This window comes from Telmatherina bonti (genome assembly GCF_933228915.1).
Source record: "Telmatherina bonti genome assembly, chromosome: 11".
Taxonomy (NCBI): domain Eukaryota; kingdom Metazoa; phylum Chordata; class Actinopteri; order Atheriniformes; family Telmatherinidae; genus Telmatherina; species Telmatherina bonti.
In genome coordinates this window covers 29,938,069-29,959,952 of record NC_136629.1, presented here as the reverse complement: position 1 = coordinate 29,959,952, position 21,884 = coordinate 29,938,069, and the positions used below count along the sequence as shown (strand labels likewise).

General features: G+C 39.6%; 2 protein-coding genes across 2 annotated transcripts; one reads left to right on the top strand and one right to left on the bottom strand.

Annotated features, from left to right (window-relative positions):
- The first annotated feature begins 1,177 nt into the window (after positions 1-1,177).
- On the top strand, positions 1,178-12,881 carry edrf1 (erythroid differentiation regulatory factor 1). Its single transcript, XM_079248541.1, has 25 exons — positions 1,178-1,628; positions 1,860-2,068; positions 4,309-4,375; positions 4,452-4,577; positions 4,678-4,802; positions 4,912-5,056; positions 5,205-5,306; positions 5,422-5,543; positions 6,199-6,310; positions 6,901-7,048; positions 7,139-7,250; positions 7,489-7,600; positions 8,382-8,648; positions 8,769-8,840; positions 9,047-9,194; positions 9,293-9,484; positions 9,713-9,913; positions 10,001-10,219; positions 10,422-10,648; positions 10,754-10,912; positions 11,222-11,371; positions 11,543-11,696; positions 11,845-11,951; positions 12,045-12,217; positions 12,323-12,881. The coding sequence occupies exons 1-25, from the start codon at positions 1,497-1,499 to the stop codon at positions 12,486-12,488; spliced, it is 3,747 nt and encodes a 1,248-aa protein (XP_079104667.1). The 5' UTR covers positions 1,178-1,496; the 3' UTR covers positions 12,489-12,881.
- A 1,145-nt stretch (positions 12,882-14,026) lies between these two features.
- On the bottom strand, positions 14,027-19,126 carry dhx32b (DEAH (Asp-Glu-Ala-His) box polypeptide 32b; the record flags this gene model as incomplete). The annotated part of the gene is made up of 11 exons (XM_079248499.1): positions 14,027-14,195; positions 14,682-14,872; positions 15,083-15,273; positions 15,512-15,652; positions 15,731-15,922; positions 16,686-16,835; positions 16,921-17,014; positions 17,288-17,524; positions 17,607-17,982; positions 18,482-18,675; positions 18,845-19,126. The coding sequence occupies 11 exons, from the start codon at positions 19,124-19,126 to the stop codon at positions 14,027-14,029; spliced, it is 2,217 nt and encodes a 738-aa protein (XP_079104625.1).
- Positions 19,127-21,884: the final 2,758 nt, after the last annotated feature.

Sequence of the window (21,884 nt, the reverse complement as noted above, 5' to 3'; positions counted from 1 at the left end):
TTCTGCTAATCAGACCAATAAATTTGTTTTCTTTACAAAGTGGTATTATATAAAAAGGCTGCACGGTGACACAGTGGTTAGCACTGTGACCTCACAGCAAGAAGGTCAATGGTTCAATCCTTGGCTGGGGAGGGGTTTGGTCAGTGGCCTTTCTGTGTGGATTTTGCATGTTCTCCCCGTGTATGCGTGGGTTCTCTCCGGGTACTCCGGCTTCCTCCCACCATCCAAAGACATGCATGTTAGGTTAATTGGTTACTCTAAATTGCCCCTAGGAATGAGTGTGAGCATGAGTGGTTGTTCGTCTCTCTGTGTGGCCCTGCAATGGACTGGCGAGCTGTCCAGGGAGTACCCTGCCTGTCGCCCAAAGCCAGCTGGGATAGGCTCCAGCTTCCCCGCGACCACTTACACACTAATAACACTAATACAGCAAAGATAATATATATATATATATATATATATATATATATATATATATATATATATATATATATATATATATATATATATATATATATATATATATAGATATATATATATATATCTTTGCTGTATTAGTGTTATATATATATAACACTAATACAGCAAAGATAATATATATATATATCTATATATATCTATATATATCTTTGCTGTATTAGTGTTATATATATATAACACTAATACAGCAAAGATAATATATATATATATCTATATATATCTTTGCTGTATTAGTGTTATATATATATAACACTAATACAGCAAAGATATAATAAGATATAATATATATATAACACTAATACAGCAAAGATAATATATATATATATATATATATATATATATATATATATATATATATATATATATATATATATATATATATATATATATATATCACACGTCAGCAACTGTCAGTATAAAAGACGTCAGTCGAACATGCTCAACTTTTCCAGAAAGAACTTATGAAACTACTTCCGGTTCACACAATAAATATTTATTCAAGGTTGAATATTTTCTGTGTAAAAGTTTATATTTTCTCTTTTAATATCTCAATAAATGTTTTTTTTTATAGAAAAAATAAAATTCGTAATAATTTTAACAGTGAAAAGTAAAAACAAAATTATTATTTCTCAGTCCGTCTAAAACGGATACCGGAAGTCGTAGCTTGCATGCGGCTAATGTGGGATGATATGTACACAGAGTAGATGGAAAAAGAAACAAGAGAAGCTTCGAGATTGCGACACTAGAAGCTAAACGTTTCTATTTTTTACAAAGTACTAACACAGTTTGATAGAAGTTTCCAAGTTTAAATTAATTTCTGACTTGTCCAGGTACCATCTTTTTTCTCATCTTTTTTTCTTTTTGACAGCTCTACGTGGAAGCGTCGGTGTTTAGCTGAGCTAGCTCGACAAGCTGTTGAACTTTGTCGCTAAAATCCACAAAACACATTTTAAAATAAGCAAATGTATCTTTAGGTGGTGGATTACTCACGACATTGATATGTTGGCGTGTTGCTAAAAATGTTAGAGGGAGTGAACAGTCGTTTGTCTAGTATGAGTTCATCAGCTGGGGACAGGGAACCTGGAATACCCTTGGATGATGTAAAAGAAGACTTCGGTGGTCCTAGCTGCTCAGCAGATCACAACCGACATGTAAGTAGTTTGGTTAGAAAAAAAGTACTTTAATACTCTTTGTGGTTGCTTGACGGGTCTGTTGAACTGTGTTCAAACTGTTTTTGCATCGATCAACGTGACACAACGTGAAATTGATATTTCCCTTGTATACAGAGTACAAAATGTTTTATCCATTTCGAAAATAACACCTCAACCATAGTTTTATTGCATGCATTTAAAGTATGATATAAAAATGTCCTTGTTTTGTAGGACGTTGTAATATGCTCAGGCAACAGTGAAGTCAAGAGCCGTGCTGTGGTCAAGTACTCTGCTGCCCCTCCTCCAGCTACATATGCCCTCCTGCAGGAGAAGACAGACCTGAAGCTGCCACCTGCCAACTGGCTGAGAGAAAACCCCCAGCTCGGCGCTGCTGGCACCACTGTTTTAGGCTCCAGCAGCAAGAGCAAGCCTTTTTCCAGGTATAACCTTTGATTAGAGGCATTTACTGACCTTGATTTGGTGTAGGTCTTTCTACAAGATACTAAAAAACTTTTTTATTTTAAAAAATTTATTTTTTTATTTTTTTTTAAATCTCTGACTGAGACTGTTATTATATTCCTCTCAAGAATGAGGCTGATTCATCAAATAATGCTTGCGTTGTTAGACCTGTAAAAGATGGAAGCTGATGGTAATAGTGTCATGTCAAGAGATAACATGATATTTGATGTTTTGTATGATATCAGAATGGACATTACAATGTTTGCTAGAATAACTTAATTTGTCCGACCTTAAACTTTTAAGTGCAGAGCTACAACTTTTCAGTGTTTAAGTTCTTATTCATTACAATCTGTTTAAAAAAAAATATTAACCACAACAGAAAAACAAAACCCAAATCAAGCATGTGAACCTTAAGTTGACCACTAAATGAAATGGTTCTTGGTCAGCTTGTGTCTAAACCAGTGATTCTCAAACTGGGGGTGTATGATAATTTTAGAGGGTCAGCAGAAAAGTAAAAAAAAAAAACCTACACTGATAGGTTCTAATTTGGTTGGTGATCACCAGCATGTGTTAATCTTGGGGTCGTAGCTCATACATGTGCAACGTTAACCTAGCTGGAAGTTTTATGTAGGCTGGTGTAACTAGTGGAGTGTGTTTATGAGTCTGATAGTGCTGCCTTGAGGACTTGGGCTGAATTATAAAAACACTGCAATTAAATTAAATTAGCTACATTTCACTAATGTAAGTGAATTTACTAGAGCTGGCAGTCATTTTTCATAGGTACTAGCGAGTTTCTTCAAACCTGAGCTGTTCCTTCAGTGTTTTGGCCAGTATTAAAAACTGCACTTTTTATTTTTCCCATATTGAAAGTAAGCTGTCAGAGATGTTAATCAGATACAAGACCAGCTCATTAGAATATGTAACCCTTGATAAAACTGGTCTGACAGAGTTGTGTCGTCACACATGAGCTTCCCAACCAGTGCAGCCAGAGCACAGCAACTGCGGTGCATTACCTTGCTTCTTGCAGCCCACTCGTTTCCACGAAGCCGAAATGCCATGTGACATAATGACTTTCTTTGGCATCAGCGAAAGTCCTTCTACATTATTAACCAGAATGCATTTTTTTTCTCCCAAGACCGTCCGGCATCTCAACAAATCACTGCATCAAGTCAAAGCATCTTTTGTCTGAGTAATTTCTCTGGAATTATACTAATGAAAATGCTGGTGCAATGTAGTGTCTGAGCTGCATATCCGTTCTCAGTGTTTAACATGATTAACGAAATGTTAACGTGCTTGTTTAACAGAGGCAAAATGGTCCACGCTGCATATGTAACATAACTGCCTTTGCCAAATTAAAGAACAAGCTTCCCATTTGGGTATGCATTAAAATTAAACAAGAGAGTAAAGATTTAACTTTGAATTTTAGTTTATTTTTTCTTTTTCATTCTAATGCTGAGATCTTGTTACAAAGCAATTTACAGTTTTCGTTAGAGGTTAAAAGTGTTTACTCTTTGCTTGTGTTAAATTGCTGATCATATGTCTCCTGCTGTTGGTAGGAGACATATGATCAGCAATTGGTAAAGCTGTGATGATTATCCAATAATGTAGAAACCTCTTACTGAAATAAATCATTGCAGTTTTCAGTTTGATAAATTTTTGTTATATTTGAAAGCTTTGTAATAATTAAGCCACTTTATATAGCAGCCATTTATGTAATAGCCATTACCTAAAAACAAACCAATAGCGTGTCCAGAGTGGAGGAAAGGCAGGCAAGATGGACATAAACTGTAGCTGCCAATGAACTTTATTAAATTATATCAAATGTGGAAATAGAATATTTTTGCCATTTTTACCAGCTAATTTCAAACAGATAAAGACACTAATGGCAATTGTGTTACGAGGGCTATGATTATCTCACATTATTGCTATTTGAGGATTACATTTTTAATAGTGACTAGTCTTTTCATGAAGACTAGTCAGAACTTACCAGGGTATTAACATTAGCACACTGTAGTTGTAGTTTAACCTGGCCGAAACAAGAAGCTGTGGAAAGTTTTCACTGCTTATCTAAAAGTGGCAGCAGCAATCCATTGATAATGTTTATATGTACTTTTTAAGTAGATGTATTATTGACAGTTTACTCAGAAAAGTTATCACCTATCAGATAAACAGAGTTACGTGGAGTCTGTCATTGTTGATGACGTTCTTTTCTTCTTTGCAGTTTCGGGATGGCCTATGACTTTATTGATTGCATCGGGGATGATGTTGACGTGGTGTCAGACTCTGAGGTTTGTGGTGCTGCTCCTACGCTATATTTGTCTTTGTACACATGCAGTTGAAGTTAACTATTCCTGTCATCTTCAGAACATCAAGAAACTTTTGAAAATTCCCTACAGCAAGTCCCACGTTAGTATGGCTGTTCATCGCGTAGGGAGAACACTGCTTCTAGATGAGCTCGACATTCAAGAACTCTTCCGGAGATCCTCTCAGGTGCTGCAGAGTTTGCTCCATTTTCTGTCATTTATAACCACTGTTATGGTAGTAACTTCTGAATGCAATGTTTATTTTTTTCACACTCCATGCTCTGTAGACAGGAGATTGGACATGGCTGAAAGACTTTTACCAACGGCTAATAGATCAGAAATGGCAGAGAAAAAAGAAGAGCAAAGAGCACTGGTATCAGAAGGCTATCCTGTCAAAGTTCCTCTACTACAGGTGAGTGTTAGACACTGCCTGTATGAGCTGGGTTTAGCATAGAAGTTATGTATTGCATAACTTGAAGACGTGTCAGTTCCAGTCTCGTAACAGCCTGGGTTTTCTGCAGTATTAACGGGGACGGGGCTGCAGAGCCTGTATCAGACATGAATGAAGGTGAAGAGGAGAATGGAGCCGAAGAGTACAGCTCTTCATGGCCCACCACTTTCACCAGCGCCACATCTGATGCAGAAGAACCAGACGCTTCCAAGCAGGTGACTTAGCCAGAATACACTAAGCTAGTTTCCCCTGGTTAGAGGGACTCTTTTGAGATTAACTTTAGTTTCAGCAAGGAATCATATCTGCACTGTTTTGAGCGAATTGTGTTGTAAAGCTAAATCTCTGTTGCTGTTAAATGTGCAGGAAAGTGTTTATGTGGAAAGCAAGTTCGCTCTGGACCCTGTGATGTCTGTACCTAAAGAACAGAACCTCCCTACCCTCTTCAATGAAGGGGAGAACAGTCAGGTAGTGGTTTTCTTCTCTGTTCTTTTTTTTTTAGTATTATACAGCCCTTAACTTATGTCTTAAATATGAATAATCACACTGCCATGCTGTACTTTTGGTGTCACTTGTTTTACAGGGTTTAAGAAATGACTTTGTGCGAAACATCATGTGGACGTTTGAGGATATCCACATGTTGGTTGGGTCTAACATGCCGATATTTGGAGGTGGTCGCTATCCTGCAGTCAGTCTGAGACTCAGGTTGGATTTTTACTCAGTTTCTTCCAGCTTAATTAACCAGTTTTTGTAACTGTTTTCCCCATTTTCTGTCTCTGTCTTCCTCAGTTGGATACATATGTTAGTAAGATAATGCAAAATAATCTCAACACATAATGAACTAGCAAATAAAAAGCTACATGGGAAAAAGTCCTTTTCACATATTGGTTGTTTAAAAAGAAATACATAAAAAACCCTAACTTCTGTGGAACATATACAGCGATCATTGGGAGTAATAATTAATCTGTGTGGCTCAGTTTTTATTCAGCTGATCAAAACCAAAAATGTAAGATTTTTAATGATTATTGATTAGATTTATCCTGGGGTTTTTCTGCCTCTTTCACTCCAAACACTTACATTGAATTCATTATTCATTCATTCCACATTCATATTTGGTGATGGTAAATTCATCTGTAGCCACGGCTACCCTGGAGCAGATTGATGCAAACGTGGCAGTCAGTCTGCGCCTACGGTTCTCTGATCACCTCATATGCATTCATGCACCATGCCCAAGGACACAAAAACAGATCGACTGGGATGAAGTTAAACGCTGTGGCCTCTTGAAAGTCATCCATCGCTCCATTACATCATTACTGCTCAGTCTGATTTATTATTTAACCTCTAACTCTGTTTTTCTCAGGGACAACAATAAGCCAATCAACATTTTGACGGGTATCGACTACTGGCTTGACAATCTGATGTGCAATGTCCCCGAACTTGTCATGTGTTTCCATGTCAACGGCATAGTTCAGGTAAATTATTGTTTGATGGAAAGAGATTATTTTGAGTTTTGTTAGACATCACGGGAACTGTTTCAGTTTAGCATACAAAGCACTGTGCTATGCTGTATGAAAGTAAATGTGGGAACGGGTTGTTTGTTAACACCTGATGGCTGCATTTGCAACCATCAGTTATTTTCATACAGTTTTACTGATGGTATCTTGTAGATAATAACACAGGATAGTAAGTGTGAGCATCATGTGAAAACAATATATTTCACTACGTGGCTTCTATTTGCTTCTTGAATTATATATTTGTGTAATGTTTTATTGTGTTGTGTATATTTGTAAAAAGAAAATCCATGAAACAACACTAAATATGCATTGATGTAAGAGAAATACAGTGTTGTCATCTTTATCCTACAGGTGCCGCAAGATTAATAAAATTTTTCTTTCTAAAAAAATCTTTGTATTTTGATTTTTTTTTTTTTTATTTTGATGAAAAAGTTGTTAAACAAGCTATTTGTAGTTTAAACATACATGTTCTGTTGTGACGGCTGTGGAGGACATGACAGCCTCTGATTATGTTTTTTTTTTTTTTTTTTTTGTCATTTTCCTTCCAGAAATATGAGATGATAAAAACAGAGGACATTCCTCATTTGGAGAATTCCACTTTCTCCACTCGAGTGGTGAAAGACATCGCTCAAAATATCCTCTCCTTCTTGAAATCCAACTGCACAAAAGAGGGGCACACTTACTGGCTTTTCAAAGGTGAGAGAAGAATTGCATTTAAGGAGTGCTTATTGAGCTGTGCAATGTGTGTTTCCTAATGCTTTGTACTGTCGCATCTTGAATCCACAGCAAGTGGGAGTGACATTGTGAAGCTTTATGACCTTACTACTCTGTGTGAGGAAGCCGAAGAGGAGAAATATCAGAATCCTTTCACTCTTCCTGTTGCTGTGTTACTGTACAAGTAAGTGTCTGTGGTATATACAGAAATGAATCATCTCTGTGTTGTTGGACATTTTTTTTTTCTTTTTTTTTTTTTTTCAACAGTGAAGTTAGTTGGTAAATTTATTTATTTTTTAAGTCAATTAGTTCAATTTTAGCCCACAATATGAGAGGAAATAATGCATCACCTCAGTAGCAAGTTTATTCATTGGGCTCATCCCAGATAATGTGTCTTTACTTTGTTTGTCTTTGTGATCCAGAGTTGCCAGTAACTTGATGCTGAAGGCGAGGCAAAACCGGAAGCACAATGGAACAATCAGAACGTTGCTCCTAAACTGCATCAAACTTCTTGATCAGGAGAGGCATCCTCAGGTAGGTGGCGTTTCAAAGGCGCTTTAACCTTTATGTCAACCTTCCTCATTGCGCGGCTCACGAGGCGCATGCGGCTCACTGACTCCTGTCTTGCGGCTCGTGAAGCAGCCACTGGCTTTCTGAAAATGCTTTCTAAACAAGTCATAATGATTCTCAACGGTGCCGTTCTCCCCACGAGCAAGAGCTGCAGGCTGCTTGCAAAAACTTTGCTGTTGTAACACCCCTGACTGACTTTGTCAGAGTTGCAAGTTTTGGCTGATTTCAGTTGCACCGAACTCCGCCAAAGAGCTGCTCTATCAGTCGCTCCGTATATATATATCGAAAAAGAAACACCCACATTCCGGAGGCATCATTGTATTTTCACCATATACTGTTGCAGAAGAATGCCATTACTCTGTGCAATATTTAGGGTTACAACTCCTTGCTAAAAAGCTGAATGTTAATGATTTGGCAATGCAGCAGGATAAGTAGCGTGGGAACGCTTTTTTTGGAGGGAGGCGGCTCTCCTCTTGTTTTTGTATATTGAGTGTGGCTCTTGTTGAATTAACAGTGAGGATCACTGCTTTATGTCATTGTTAGAATTATAGATGGGTGAGAGTTAAATCTGTTTGTAAATGACCTGATTTCTTAGGTTTTTGCTCTTTGAATACATAATTGCAGTCTTTTTTTAAACAGCGAAGAAGCACCAGGTGAAGCTTCTTGACTAAATCTACAAATGTAGCACCTTTTCATTTGATTATAATGGACTCCACCCCGATTGCCTCTGTTTCTCTCTGCCCAGATCATCGCCTCGGCCCACTACATGCTGTCTGAGCTGTTCCAGCTCGACGAGCCCCCCGAAGAAGATGGAGGGGAGTCGCTGCGCGCTGGTGGCTCAGAAGATAGCTACAGCGATGAAGAAGAGGAGGAAGATCTGACGGAAGATGACGAAAACGACTCCTACAGTAACCGCACTAGGCCTCAGGATGATAGTAAAGCAGTGGCTGTGATTCGCTCCGTGGGGGAGCTGTCTGTCCCTGAGAAATACAAGTCAACCTACCAGATCAGAGTGAGTGACTTTCTGTCTCCCCACCTGAAATGTATCAAATATTATGGAGTTAATGTCGCAGCTAAAATTTATTGTAAACACAAAATAGTAACCTATCATTTGTTTTAAAATCTCCTCCAGCCAAGTAGCGCTTTTCCTGTTTCTCAAGACAAGGAGGAGCGATGCCGACATGTCCTGAGCTACGTACTCAAGGCAAGTTTCTCTATGATGTCAGTGTTTTCAGCATATGCTACGCTGCAAGTTTTTTTCTTAACCATTTAACTGTTACTGCAAGCATTAAGAAGTATCTTTTTTAAAGATTGAACTTCTTAATCAAGCATGTAAAACCTCAAATCATTGGCAGTGAACATGTGTTTTGAGTGGAAAGGATTAATCTAACTCTGTGGTATAATGCACAGGGGTTGAAGGCAGTTGATGGCAGCATCAAGAAGGAGAGTGATCTCCCATCTGCAGATCCTAACACACCCATTCCTCTCAAATATGAGGACGCAGGCGCTAATGGGGCCTCGGCTCCAGAGAAAGGCATCTCTCTTCTGCTTGAAAGAGGTCAGTCTGCTGCCCTCATTACTCGTCTGGTATAACTAACTAACCCAATAATGACCTAACTTCAACTTTTTCTGGTCTTTCTACATTTGCATAATCAGTGGGGCCTGTGCAGTCTGACCAGAAGCACCCAACACGCTCCGGGATGATCCCGGGATCCTGGCAGCATCGTATGAAGCTGCAGCTTTTCCTAAAAGCCTCCAAAGCCTACTATGTCCTGTCTGATGCAGCTACTAACCTGCTGAAGTATGGGCGAGCATTGCGCTACATCAAACTATCTCTGCAGTGTTACGGTGAGACCATATAAATATTCTTATAAATGTCGTTTATTGTTTGGGCTTTTTCTTTTAATCGACCTCTTATGACCATTTGGCTCGTAGCTTGTAACAGCCTTAATGAAACATTCTTGAAAGAGTGCTCCATCAAAGCGTGCGTTGTAAAATTGATTAGTTTCAAAGCCCGACTTACAAGTTTTGAAAAGTTATATTTTATTTTTGTGTTTTCTTCATCCATCTTCCCAGATGCTTATTGTTCAGTGAGTGGAGCACTACACCCACAGGTGCTTCAGTTTCACAGCCAGTGCCTGTCTCTGTGTGGAGACATCCAGCTGATGTTGGCTCAGAATGCCAACAACAGAGCAGCTTACCTGGAGGAATACAGCTATCAGACCAAAGAAGACCAGGAGCTCCTGCACAGCCTTCACAGAGAGAGCAGCTGCCAGGGTCAGTCACTGTATCAGTCATAAAAAAATCATTATTTGTGGTTATATATCATCCCATATGTTCATTATTTTGTTTTCTACCCATTAGCCTTCAGCATGGCCACAGACCTGGCCATGGACCCGGAGTACCAGCTGTTTGTTAGCAGTAGATGTTATGAGGCAGCATATGAGCTTCTTGTCTCTGAGGCCTTGAAAGACCAAACCTCAGATCAGCTGTCTCAGGTTCTAAAAAGGCTTGGCAACATCCGTAATGAGATGGGAGTCTATTATATGAACCAGGCTGCAGCAATGCAGGCTGAGAAGGAGGGTATGTTGTAGCACTTCTTTTTTTTTTTTTTTTAATTTTACCAAGTATTTCTTAGTATTTTTGTTGAGTATTTCTGTATGTAGTCCTCATTTGCTTGGCAATGCTTTCTCTTTTTGGATGCTTTTTGAAAAATGACAAGCCACAAAGCAAAGACATGTAATAAAAACGTTCTGCTATCCTTTCTCCTGTGTTCCCCTTGTAGCAAAGAAGTCTGTGTCCACAGCAGAGCAGGAGTTGTGGAAAAAGAGTTTTGCCTTCTTTGAAAAAGGAATGCAGGACTTTGAAGCCATCGGGGACAGCACCAACACAGCCTTACTGCTGTGTAATACAGGCAGGCTGATGAGAATCTGTGCTCAGGCCCACTGCACCGTCTCTACCAACGACAGCAGAGGAGAGTTCTCACCTGAAGAGGCTCTTTACTACAACAAGGTGCCTTGTAAAAAAAACTCCTCTTCGTTGTTTTTTTTTTTTCCTGCAGCTTTCTTAAACTTGTTACATCCAGACTATTTCCTCTAATGCTTTTGTTCACCCCAGGCCATAGACTATTATTTACGAGCCATGAAGGCACTGGGAAGCAGAGAGAGCCACTCAGCAGTGTGGGACAGTGTAAACTGGGAGTTATCCACTACCTATTTCACCCTGGCTACACTTCTGCAAGACTACGCCCCTCTGTCCAGGAAGGCCCAGGAACAGGTAAGGCAATATAATGTAGATAACTAGATTGTTATTATTATTAATGTGAATGCCCATGTGCTTTATTTTTTTTTTCAATTTCTTATACTTGTGCATTTTCATTTTAATCATTCAGCATAGTTCAATAAATAGGCATTCACAGTTGCTATTATTTCAATAATAACTGTTTCTCGTTATTATTATTTATTGTTCTTGAATAATCTTAGATAATTGATAAAATCACAAGAACACCGTTCAGATTTTATTACTCAAAGCTGTGTAAAGTGTGATCACAACAGAAATAATGTATGTCTGTTTTTAATTTATCAGATTGAGAGAGAGGTGACAGAGGCCATGATGAAATCCCTGAAATACTGCGACCTGCAGACCGAGTCGGCCCGCCAGCCGCTCTACCAGTACAGAGCTGCCACCATCCACCATCGCTTGGCCTCCATGTACCACAGCTGCTTTCGCAACCAGGTGAGACTGAATCTTAAGAAAACGGTATGAAAATATTTCATTGAAATGTCTCGTAGCTCGACAGCTCCGCGCCGTACTCCTCTTTGTAGTATGAATGGAGAGTGTGTATTTCACATGTACAGCAGTGAGTTATTGCTGATAGATGAGCTTCTGGCTGTTATTGTGTGGCAGGTGGGGGATGAGCATTTGAGGAAGCAACATCGTAGCCTGGCGGAGCTCCACTACAGCAAGGCTGTCTCTTTATTCCTCAGCCTTAAAGACGCACCCTGTGAGCTGCTCCGCACATTGCTGGAGAGAGTGGCGTTTGCTGAGTTTACAATGGCAGGTGAGCACTTTTTTTTTATCCACATAAATAACAAATAACTTTGGGAACAAAGTTTGATTGTTGTTGCGAGAGAAGGATTGAATCAAAGTACACAATAACATTCCTTTCCAAAGCTTCTTAAGTTATGTTGCGTCTTGTGTTTCCAAAGGTCAGAGCAGCAGTGTGGCTAAGCTCAAGAGCCTGACTGGAGCAATAGATATCATGACAGAAACCCGCCATGCTTTCCAGCTCATCTCTAAAGAGCTGCAGGAGGAGGTAAGATTCAGAGAGAGAATGCTGTGCAGGTTAAACGTATTTGATCATGTGCTGTTATTTACACAGGCTTTTCTTTTACATCTCACCCTTTAGTCTTGGGATGCACCTGCTGCTGAATCAGCTGACTCCCCTGATGTAGCCAGTGGCTCAATGTCTGGACTGGACCTCCAGGAAGTGATTAAATTAATCAGTGTATTCGAGCCAAGTTTCTCTTTCCTGCTGCTGCAGGTCATCAAACTTATGACAACAACGAAACGGAAACCGAGGTGAGCAGCAGGCTGCAAAGCTGCAGGTCTTTTCTGCTAATGTGTTTTTCACCTACAGTATCATCAGTCCTGACTTTTTCTTTTGTGTGCTTGTGTGTATTCCAGCAATAAAGATGAGGAAATGCTGAAAGCTTACAAGAACGTGTATTCAAAGCTACTGCGTGCTGAGAAAAACGCACCTCTGCTCAGTCGCATTGAGCTCTACATTGAGCTGCTGCAGCAGCTGACAACACAAACAGGAAGTGATGGGACAGGGGCAAACAAATCATAATCAGAAAGGTAGTTACAGAAACAATGACGTACTGTGACCCGTATCAACATACACAAGCTCAGGCAACACGGTTACTTTGAAGTTACACTCACCCTGCGCCTTTAAAAAATATTTACTCTTTACAGGATGGAAGTTGAATTGTGTTTTGTTTTTGTTTTTTTATTTTTATTTTTTATTTTTTATTTTTTTTTTTTTGTCAAAAACGTGTAAATTCAGAAGATATTTAATTTTTTAAAAATTTCTCTTATGGCTATTAGTCACATGTGAATGTTCGATGTGAAGTTTTTTTTTTCAAACACCGGCTAAGTGGGTATTTTTACTATATTTCTGTAAACAGAAACATGTCACCGAACACATAAAATCTCGTTCTCTCACTTATGGAGATGCAGCATTTAGCACAAAAATTTATATATATATATATATATATATATATAATATATATATATATATATATATATATATATATATATATATGTATATATATATGTATATATATGATGTGTAAGAAATAAAGTTTTTGATATTGACGAGTACTGTGACTACAATAAGCTAGGTGTGACTGATGGTTGATTGACAGAAATTAGGTAAATTGCGGAATTTACTTTGAAACAGTGTGCAATACTTAAGCAGCATTCAATGCAAACTCATGACACAAGTGTGTCCATAATGCTGTATATACAAATGTGAATTTATATCTGCATGGTTTGCTATGACAAATAAAAAGGACTTTAAGATTTTACATATTAAGTTTCTTTTTTTATTTCCACAAAAATGCATATTTCTCTTTAAGGTGCTTCTTGGCAAATGCAGCACATTTGATTGGCTCCTTTGGAGGTAAATTTTACTTTCATATTCTCTTTGAACAACAAATGTTTAGTATGATCAATACAGGATGAATATCAGATTTTTGAGGGCAACACCGTGCATGGTGTATCTGGCAGTGGTCCTTGCAGAACTTTTTATTCCAGACACTGAAGAGAGAATTGGGTCACTCCACTGTTAATGAAGTGAATCCACAGGAGATGGAGCGACAGACGAGTTCAAACTGCCCACGCAGCTCATTAATCAGGCTCAACCCTCGCATAGCCGATTATTGGGCAGTTTAAGTCCAACAGAATAATACTAGAAAAAAAAAAATCAACCGGACCTTTGTCTCTAAAATACCAATCTGACTTTTAACTAAATATAATGCATTTTATTTACTTACAGATATACATGTGTGAAAACCTCTCATAGATTTAAAATAAAAATACAGTCTTAAATGGTTAAGAACAATTACTGTAAAAACCAAGCAAAACTTTTTCAAAAAAGGAATTAAAATTAGCTCTTGCATTTATTGATTGTATTAGAGCATTTGTATTACTATACAAAGAGAAAATGACATTGTAACTGAAAAAGACAGATTGCAGCACAGATAAAAGGAAGTAACAAAAAAAAAAAATCTCTGGTGACTACTCAGGAATCCAGCTGCTGTGCAGCAGTGAAGTGTAAAGTCCCGTTGATGATTTAATCGTAGCTGAGAACAGTAGTACTGTCAGTCACTGTATGACACAACGCTCAAATGTCTGGTTCACCTGAGCCTCCTCTCGCGATGGCCGTTTCTCCTCTCGACACGAGGCTTCGTGATTCAAAATGTTTTGCAGCATGTCTCTGCTTTCGCTGGGTGGTAAGTTGTAGAAGAAGTACAGCGGCGTCATCTGAACGAACCTGGAAGAAGATGGGAAGATGTCTTCAGTGCATTATACAAACTTTAATTACAAATTTGAACAATTAACTTCAACAACACATTTTCAGTGTTGTACCGTTTTGTTTGCAGAGACGACTTGGACTCATCCGCTTAGCTGTTGGACAGATTGTGTGAACTTGAAAAGTGATGGGCTTCAGAGCTTTTACTTTCTCCATTAAGCTGCAGCTCGACATTCCCATGAATCTGTGCAATCCATAATCCCCTCTCCAACTAGCAGATACTAGAGACCAGGATTGTAATTCCTCCCTTCACTACCAGCATGACTGGCCTCTGCTGAACGGGGGTTTTACTCATGGTTCAGAAGGAAAGGGGAATGTATCTGTCTGATTACATTTAAGCCTCTTGCTAGGATACCAGTTTTTGTAATCATTGCCTTATAAGCCAGCAACAGCAGAGTCTGGTTAAGGAAACGGCTATTCAGCCAGTTATAAAAATGCAAGTCTTACTCCTCTGGTGTTATCCGGGTTACATTACGGAGGCAGTTGTCTTCGGAAAACGTGTGCTCATGGAACAGGACCCACTCTGGCAGGCCCAGCTTTGGGCTCTTTGCTCCATAGCCAGACAGAGGATGGATCTGTGCCACGTGCTTATGGGTCAGAATAAAGTAGTTCCCTGATCCATCCACATCCCGTGCCACCTGAGGGGGAAATCAGAGCAAAAATAGGATTCACTACTAAAAAGACCACTGAATAAGAAAGACAGGATTACAGACATAGAAGATGCATGATAATTTGGTTTTGCTCCCATGACTCTACATTGGGCAAATTTAATCGTTTGTAATTAAACCACATTCTATAATAAGCTACATTATTTCAACTCAGAAGAGTTTTCTGGAATTATATCCAACCTGCATGAAGAAACCTGCAAGAAGGGCTCTCTTGATGTTGACGGTGTTGCTTCGGGAGCCAAAGGCAGGCACTGAGATGGGCAGCTCGATCCTCTTCAGAGTGTCAATGAGTTCCAAACAAAGAGCATCGGCCATGAGCAAAGCACCGTAGTTCAGGAAGAAATCCTGACACCATTTCTCCTCATTACAGTCTGAAGAGGGGAGAGAAAAAGAGAAAGAGTAAAACCAGAATCAGGGATGAAATCAGCATAATTAAAAGCTGGATTTTGTTAGTTTTTCTGTCTTTTCTATCCATCATATAAAAGTGTCTTACTCTAAGTATTTTCTAATAAATGGTTGCAAAACTACACTTATAAATCACTGCCAACATTTTCAAGTTAGGATTATTTTTCTTATCATGTGGATGTTTGAGATGCTCTCGAAGCTCACGTGGGTTCTGCCGGCACTGCTTGAAGGCCTTGTAGATATTGATCAGGGTGAAGTGGTCTCCCTCTGGGTGCTGGAATTTCAGATGGCACTGGGTTGCTTCTGGCTTCAGCTCCACAGGGGGAACCAAAAACCAACTTGGTGCTAAAATTAAAAAAAAAAAAAAAAAAAGGTGATAACTATAAGATCGTGCAACTTTTTGTAGATTTGTTCTGACATTACCTGTTAGCATAGCAGCGATGATGACCACCTCGCTGACACAGTCAAACTCACAGGAGGCCAAAACAGTCTTAGCCATCTGGGGCTCCAGGGGGAACTCAGACATGATGATGCCCATCTCAGACAAGTTGCCATCATTATCCAGAGCAGCTAGGTAGTCCAGTTCCTCCAAAGCCTGCATGAGACCTCCAGGGTCTGGGTTGGAGAGGTTTTTGGATTAAATACCGTAACATTTAACTGTGGTGAAAAACTGTACAGGAAAACATTAAACAAATCCTAGTGTTTAGCAGTATTTAAACAGGGAGATTATTAATTCTGTACATTGTGAGTGATAGAAGTGGTGACCCAGTGATACAATCCCCCATATAAACGTGCACGCTAGTGGGAATCCTCAGAGTGAATGGACAGCAGCAGATTAGAAATAGTAATCCTCACCAACATCTGCCATGCACAACTATGCAAAATGCAAAGTCTTTTGCAGAACAAACGGGGCTTTTAGAATTCTCTTTTCTTGAAACAAACATGTTTTTCTGGAATAATCTGGGGAATACTGGACATGTGTGGCGCGGGGAGAAAGATGCTGCATGTTATCATCTGCTCACGCAAGCAGCAGCATATCCACAATCTAATCAGCTAATGGGAGGCTCAGTGTTTGTCTGTGTGTGTGTGTTTGTGGGGGTGAAAAAATCTGCGAGAACAAAAGCACACAGAAGCAGGTCAGCTACGGGAACAGGAGCTGTCAGTTCAGCTGAAGCACGGCTCACTGCCCTCCAATAAAAAGGTTCCTGTCTGTTATAGTGAAAGGGAGCAAACTGACTGAACCCACATTTCATATCATCCCCCCAGGATGCCTGTCTTGGGGATGCAAAAAAAAAAAAAACAAAAAACCTTTGCTGATGCAACTCAACAAATAAGCACCTAGGTTCATTTAAAAAAGAAAAATCCATCTTAATTTCACCTGGCCTGTCGATAAAGTCGCAGTTGCCCAGCCCAGCAATCTCCATCCTCTTCAGGAAGAGTACAGTGGAGGTGATGTTCGACTCCACAATCCGTGGAATAATCTCTGCAGGAAGTTGTCTCTCCTTTGGGTACAGGCAAAAACACTTGCCTACATGTTAGACAAACCAGTTTTAGGCTGGGGAGCAGCATCAACAGATTTACATGGGAACAGTTTTTTGTTCATGGCTTCTCACCAGTTGGACCTGCCAGCTGTCTGCGACATGCTGTCTGACTTGTGCTGATTGGCTGGACGATGACCGAGTTTGTTCTGATCCTGGGGTTGTAGACCTGCAATCAGTTTACTGCATTTATATTGGCATGGTCACGATATTTATGGGCAGCAAAATTTGTATAATTCATAAAATCTTGTCTTTTTTTTAGTTTATAAAAAAAAAAAAAAAAGATTTAAAACAAAATGTTAAGAATCTCTCATTTTAAAACCACAGAGGGCTACATCACAGTATTTATTAATGAAAAACATTAATAAAACCTAATGATTTATTACCCTCAAACTAAATTTCTCAAATACGTGATTGATTAATCAGTAGAGCTCAAACTTACATATCTTTTCTCAAGACCAGCATCAATAACGAAGCTGATAGTGCCAACAGCCCAGAAAAAGTCCTCATTTGGGCTGGATGTGAGGAACACTCTGCGTGTCCGGACTGCTTCCTCATCCCCCATGATGGGCAGATTCCCATGCCGGCCAGGATGCACAGCAACTGGCAGCAGCTCACCCAGATCAGGACGTAAACTGTGTCCCTCATGACACAAGATATCATGGGCTAGATCGATTTCCTTATGTGTACACAAAGGATAAAACATTAAAGATATAGCAGATCCATGGTGCAATACAGATTTTTTTCTTTTTTTTTTTTACCTGTGTCGTCACCAGAAACACAACCACATCTCCCTGCTCCTCAGAGTGATGGACCTCTAACACGAGACGGAGAGCAGAGTAGAAGTAATTGTCACCGGTGCTGCCATGCACCACCTCCCCGGCGCCCAGAGTCTCCAGGTGAATCACTGGCACGGCCGAACCAGTGAAGTGAGTCAGGAGCTTTGGGCCTTGCACGACGGCTGAGAGGAGGACCACACGGAGCTCCGGCCTCTGGAGAGCGATGTCCTTCAGCAGACCCAGGAGAACGTCCGTGGCTACAGTCCTCTGATGGGCCTGGTCCACGACCACCACACCGTAGCGCTCAAGCAAAGGGTCTGACATCATCTCTCTAAGGAGCATATCATCTGTGCAGTATCTGTTGCGGATGATGAAACAATCAGAATGTATTACAGATGTACTTTCACTTCATAATAGCCTGAAAGAAGTCCTCAGATTTCTGCAAACGTAAACCTGCACTGGAAATGTGGATTCAACATACCTTAGGGCGACATCTTAATGAAAAGCACTTTGTCTGCATTTGCTGTAATTTACTCGAATAAGATTTTGAGGTAGATTCCTTTTGCACTTTCTGGCCGCCTGTTTATGTTATCCCCCACTCCTAAGTTTAGTGAGTTCCTTTGTTCCCAAGCTAACTTATGAGGGGCTAACATAGTGAGTGTGACATATGGGTCGACAGGGAGCCGGGCAGCTGTGGCGGAGCCCCTGAAAAGAGCTCCCTCAAGCCTTTTGTTCACCTCTCTCTTGAGGATAAGAAAAGGCGGGGTGATTTAGCAGTGTGTGTCATGACTGTGCATTAAGAGAGAAAGATTCATGGATACATCTGTGTGAGAGTAGGAGGCAAAGCCTTATCAGACCTGAGGACCGTCTCGTTGGTACAGCACGTCTCCAAAGGGATGCTGTATCCGACTTCATGGCCGATGTTGACATCCATCTCATCAGCCACTCTCAGGGCGAGATCTACGGCCTGTTGCGAATGAATCTGTGTACAAACCACCATGCCATGCCGGAACTGGACCGGCAGGCAGAATTCAGCACACCACTGTGGAATCTGCACAAAAATAAAATAGAGATGAGTTTTTTCCTCCCATAATTATAGATGCTGCCTTACTAATAATTCCTGGAAAAAACAAACTTCAATCTACTCTTGCATGAATAAAATATGCAATACATTTCCAAGGCAGTGCAATTTCAGATCTCAAACGCACCACAGTACTCACTTGAGAGCTCCTTCCAGTTTTGGCAAAGCCACTGACGGCAACAAACTGTCCTTTGGCCAAAGTGTCCAAAAATTCACTCTTTGATCTCCACGCTGGCAGCTCTTTTCTCTCTTTTAGCAGTTTGTAAAACCTAGAGGAGTAAGGCAGTCCATCAAACTGATTGAGCTCCAAGATGTCATCATATTCTTTGTCTCCTTGACTCAAAGCCTCTGAGTCTGAACAACAGGGGGATTTTCCCTCAAAATAGTCCTCTCCATTTAAACTGCTAACGTCCTGCGCCATCACAAATGAGCTCCCAGCCGGTCTGTTTTTCGACTTCATTTACAGATCCACACAAATTAAGTTTGAAAATCTCCAGCTCTTAGTGAAGTGTTGGACGGCACAGAGACTGCCTCTGCCGAGTGGAGCCAAATGAAAGGCTCACTGGGCGTCCAGCCCAGTGTTGTCATGTGGCCACTAATCCCACAGAAGTAGTGTGGTCATCAACAGATGACACACACACACACACACACACACACACACACACACACACACACACACACACACACACACATGCTCTGGTGTGAGATGTTTGTTATGCTGCTCTCCAGCTCAACAAAGAAAAACAGGACAATGTTTGAAGCAATTATCAAAAGAATTATTTCCCTTTGGAGTTAATTAAGAGTTCTTTTGCTTTTTATTTGTCTGCTGGTTGTATTAAAAAAAAACCAAAAAAAAAAAAAACCCCAAAAAAACTGATGTATGTTTTATTACACCAGATAAATAAACATTTTTCCTTGGATCAGTTCCAAAAACATTAATAAAAAATAAAACAATAAAACTCAAAATTAAATTACAACTTACCTTCAAACATGCATGTGCAATTCAGTGCATGACACTGACTTAACCTGAAAGTTTACCTAAAACTTGGCCATTCTATTTGAAGTATGTTGTGATTCATGTCCTACTTTGTTGTTTTTTTTTTTTTTTACATGATCAATGCTGATGGCAAGCAACACAAAATACATATTTCATTTTTTTCCCTCAGCGACTGGCTGTGTTTACATGTTACTGGCATACATCCAACACCTTAGGGTAATTTTGCTTTGTACTGAGAGCATGTTGTGGAGAGAAACAGTCAATTCAACATTAGTTGTAATGACTGATTTTGTCCAAAGGATGGCAGTGTTAAACAAGCATGAATCGCTGCAGCTGCAGAGTCCACACTCATGCTAAGAAAGAATAGTTGACCTCACACACACCCAGGGAAAAGGAAACTTAGCTTGAATTAATTTCTTTTCATGGGCCCACGGTGACATCTAATGATATTTAGATTGATGCGACAAAATGCAACATTACGTAGTTTTATCCAGAATTTATGGCAGTCGACTGATTACAGAACTAAAAATGAAACAACAGCAACTTCTTCAAACAATCATAAAAGAATTTTATTCGGCTGTGACTTCATCTGTATCATTTTGTTTTTCTGCAACCTTAAAGGCAGCTGGTCAGTTTAACTCTAAGCTGGAAACGTTTAAAAATCGTTGTTTTTTACAGACCAGTTGAAATGGGGCACAGCTTCAAAGAAGTTCTTACATTTCTGTGCTTTTAAGGAAAAAAAATGGAGAAATGATAACTGACAACAATATTTACACATTACGATGCCTCTGAACATGTTACTCTAAAAGTAATACATGAACATGATACAGGAAGTACAATTTGCATTAACATTTAACAGATAATCCACACAGATTTCCACAATTTCCCAGCAGAGAGCCATTATTATGACTGTTAAACACACCCGAACACTTTCTAACTGAAAAAACAGAAAAGCATTACTGGCACGTTTTTGCACATAAACACAACGCAGGTGTTACCAACTCTGACCATTTTGCAGTGAGATTTGGAAAACACTGCAACATCAAGACAAGTGCCACAAAGTGCAATGCCAAGCTCCTAATCTAATCAACAATGCAGTGACTGCATGAATAAACAGCAAAAAGCCAAAATGTTGTGGAAGAATTTAAAAAAAAAAAAAAAAAAAAAAAAAAAAAATCAAACACAGTGAAACATTTTGTTAGACATGGCCGAGGAGAAGCTTGGAGAGCGCACAGCGTTGAAGTCATCCAGCTTGGCTCACGCACTTATGGACGAAGTGAGCGTGGATGTTAAACACACAAACACCAGCATGAATACGGAATCGTTTGGCGTTGGCGTAATTCTCTGGAACACAATCAGTCTGTCAAATCTTTTGATAGTCCACTCATCAGCATCAGGAGAACATGTCCAGCTTCCAGCACATGCCCAGAGCAGTACGTCAGAGCCAGTCTGACAAGTTAAAAAATGGACTTATATGGAAGAGAGCCTCACTGAAAAATGAGGCAATCTGATTAATCCAACTCAGTAAAATGAAACAAAAGGTGAGGGTTCATCTGTTTTCATCCAGCTTTTATGAGTCATACTGAAAACTGTTGCATTTTCTGAAGAAAAAAAAAAAAGTGATCTTATATATATTTGTTTGGCACAGTGGTAGCAAGGATAAAAAGAATGCATTTGGTACTAAAGACATCAGAAAATATGACAAACTAAATAAATAAAACTGCTCAGAGAGCCACAAGTTAGGTGCTGACTTGTGCTCCATTTCCCTTTATATTCATCCAAGCCCAACTTTTAGTTTTCTCTTTCACTTGTCTGGTTATAAAAAAGATCGGATATTTCAGCACTTCATTTAAGAAAAAAAAAACAAAAACAAAAAAAAAATCCCTAAAGCATGTAAAAGAAAGAACCAAAATGACACCATGTTTCCCTTTCTAAAGTTTTCCATGCAGAAAATCAATCTTCGTCAGCGTGCTCTGAGCACAAGCTGGCGACGTAGAAGTTAAATAGTTAAATAAATAGTTCATTGGTACCTGAGCGAGGACAACAAAAAGCACCGTTTACAGGCATAACACCAAGCTCCGATGTTAGCCCGCTTTTTCACGAAGGATTCTGCAACACTTCCAGCTGTTTGAAATGTCTGACAGGATCTCAGTAATTAGTGCAAAAACAAGTCTTTTTCTTT

Excerpts from the sequence above, each read along its gene's own strand:
- edrf1 (XM_079248541.1), top strand. The coding sequence starts at position 1,497 with ATGTTAGAGGGAGTGAACAGTCGTTTGTCTAGTATGAGTTCATCAGCT. Across the intron at positions 2,069-4,308 it reads AAGAGCAAGCCTTTTTCCAG|TTTCGGGATGGCCTATGACT; the intron begins GTATAACCTTTG and ends TCTTCTTTGCAG. Across the intron at positions 4,376-4,451 it reads ACGTGGTGTCAGACTCTGAG|AACATCAAGAAACTTTTGAA; the intron begins GTTTGTGGTGCT and ends TGTCATCTTCAG.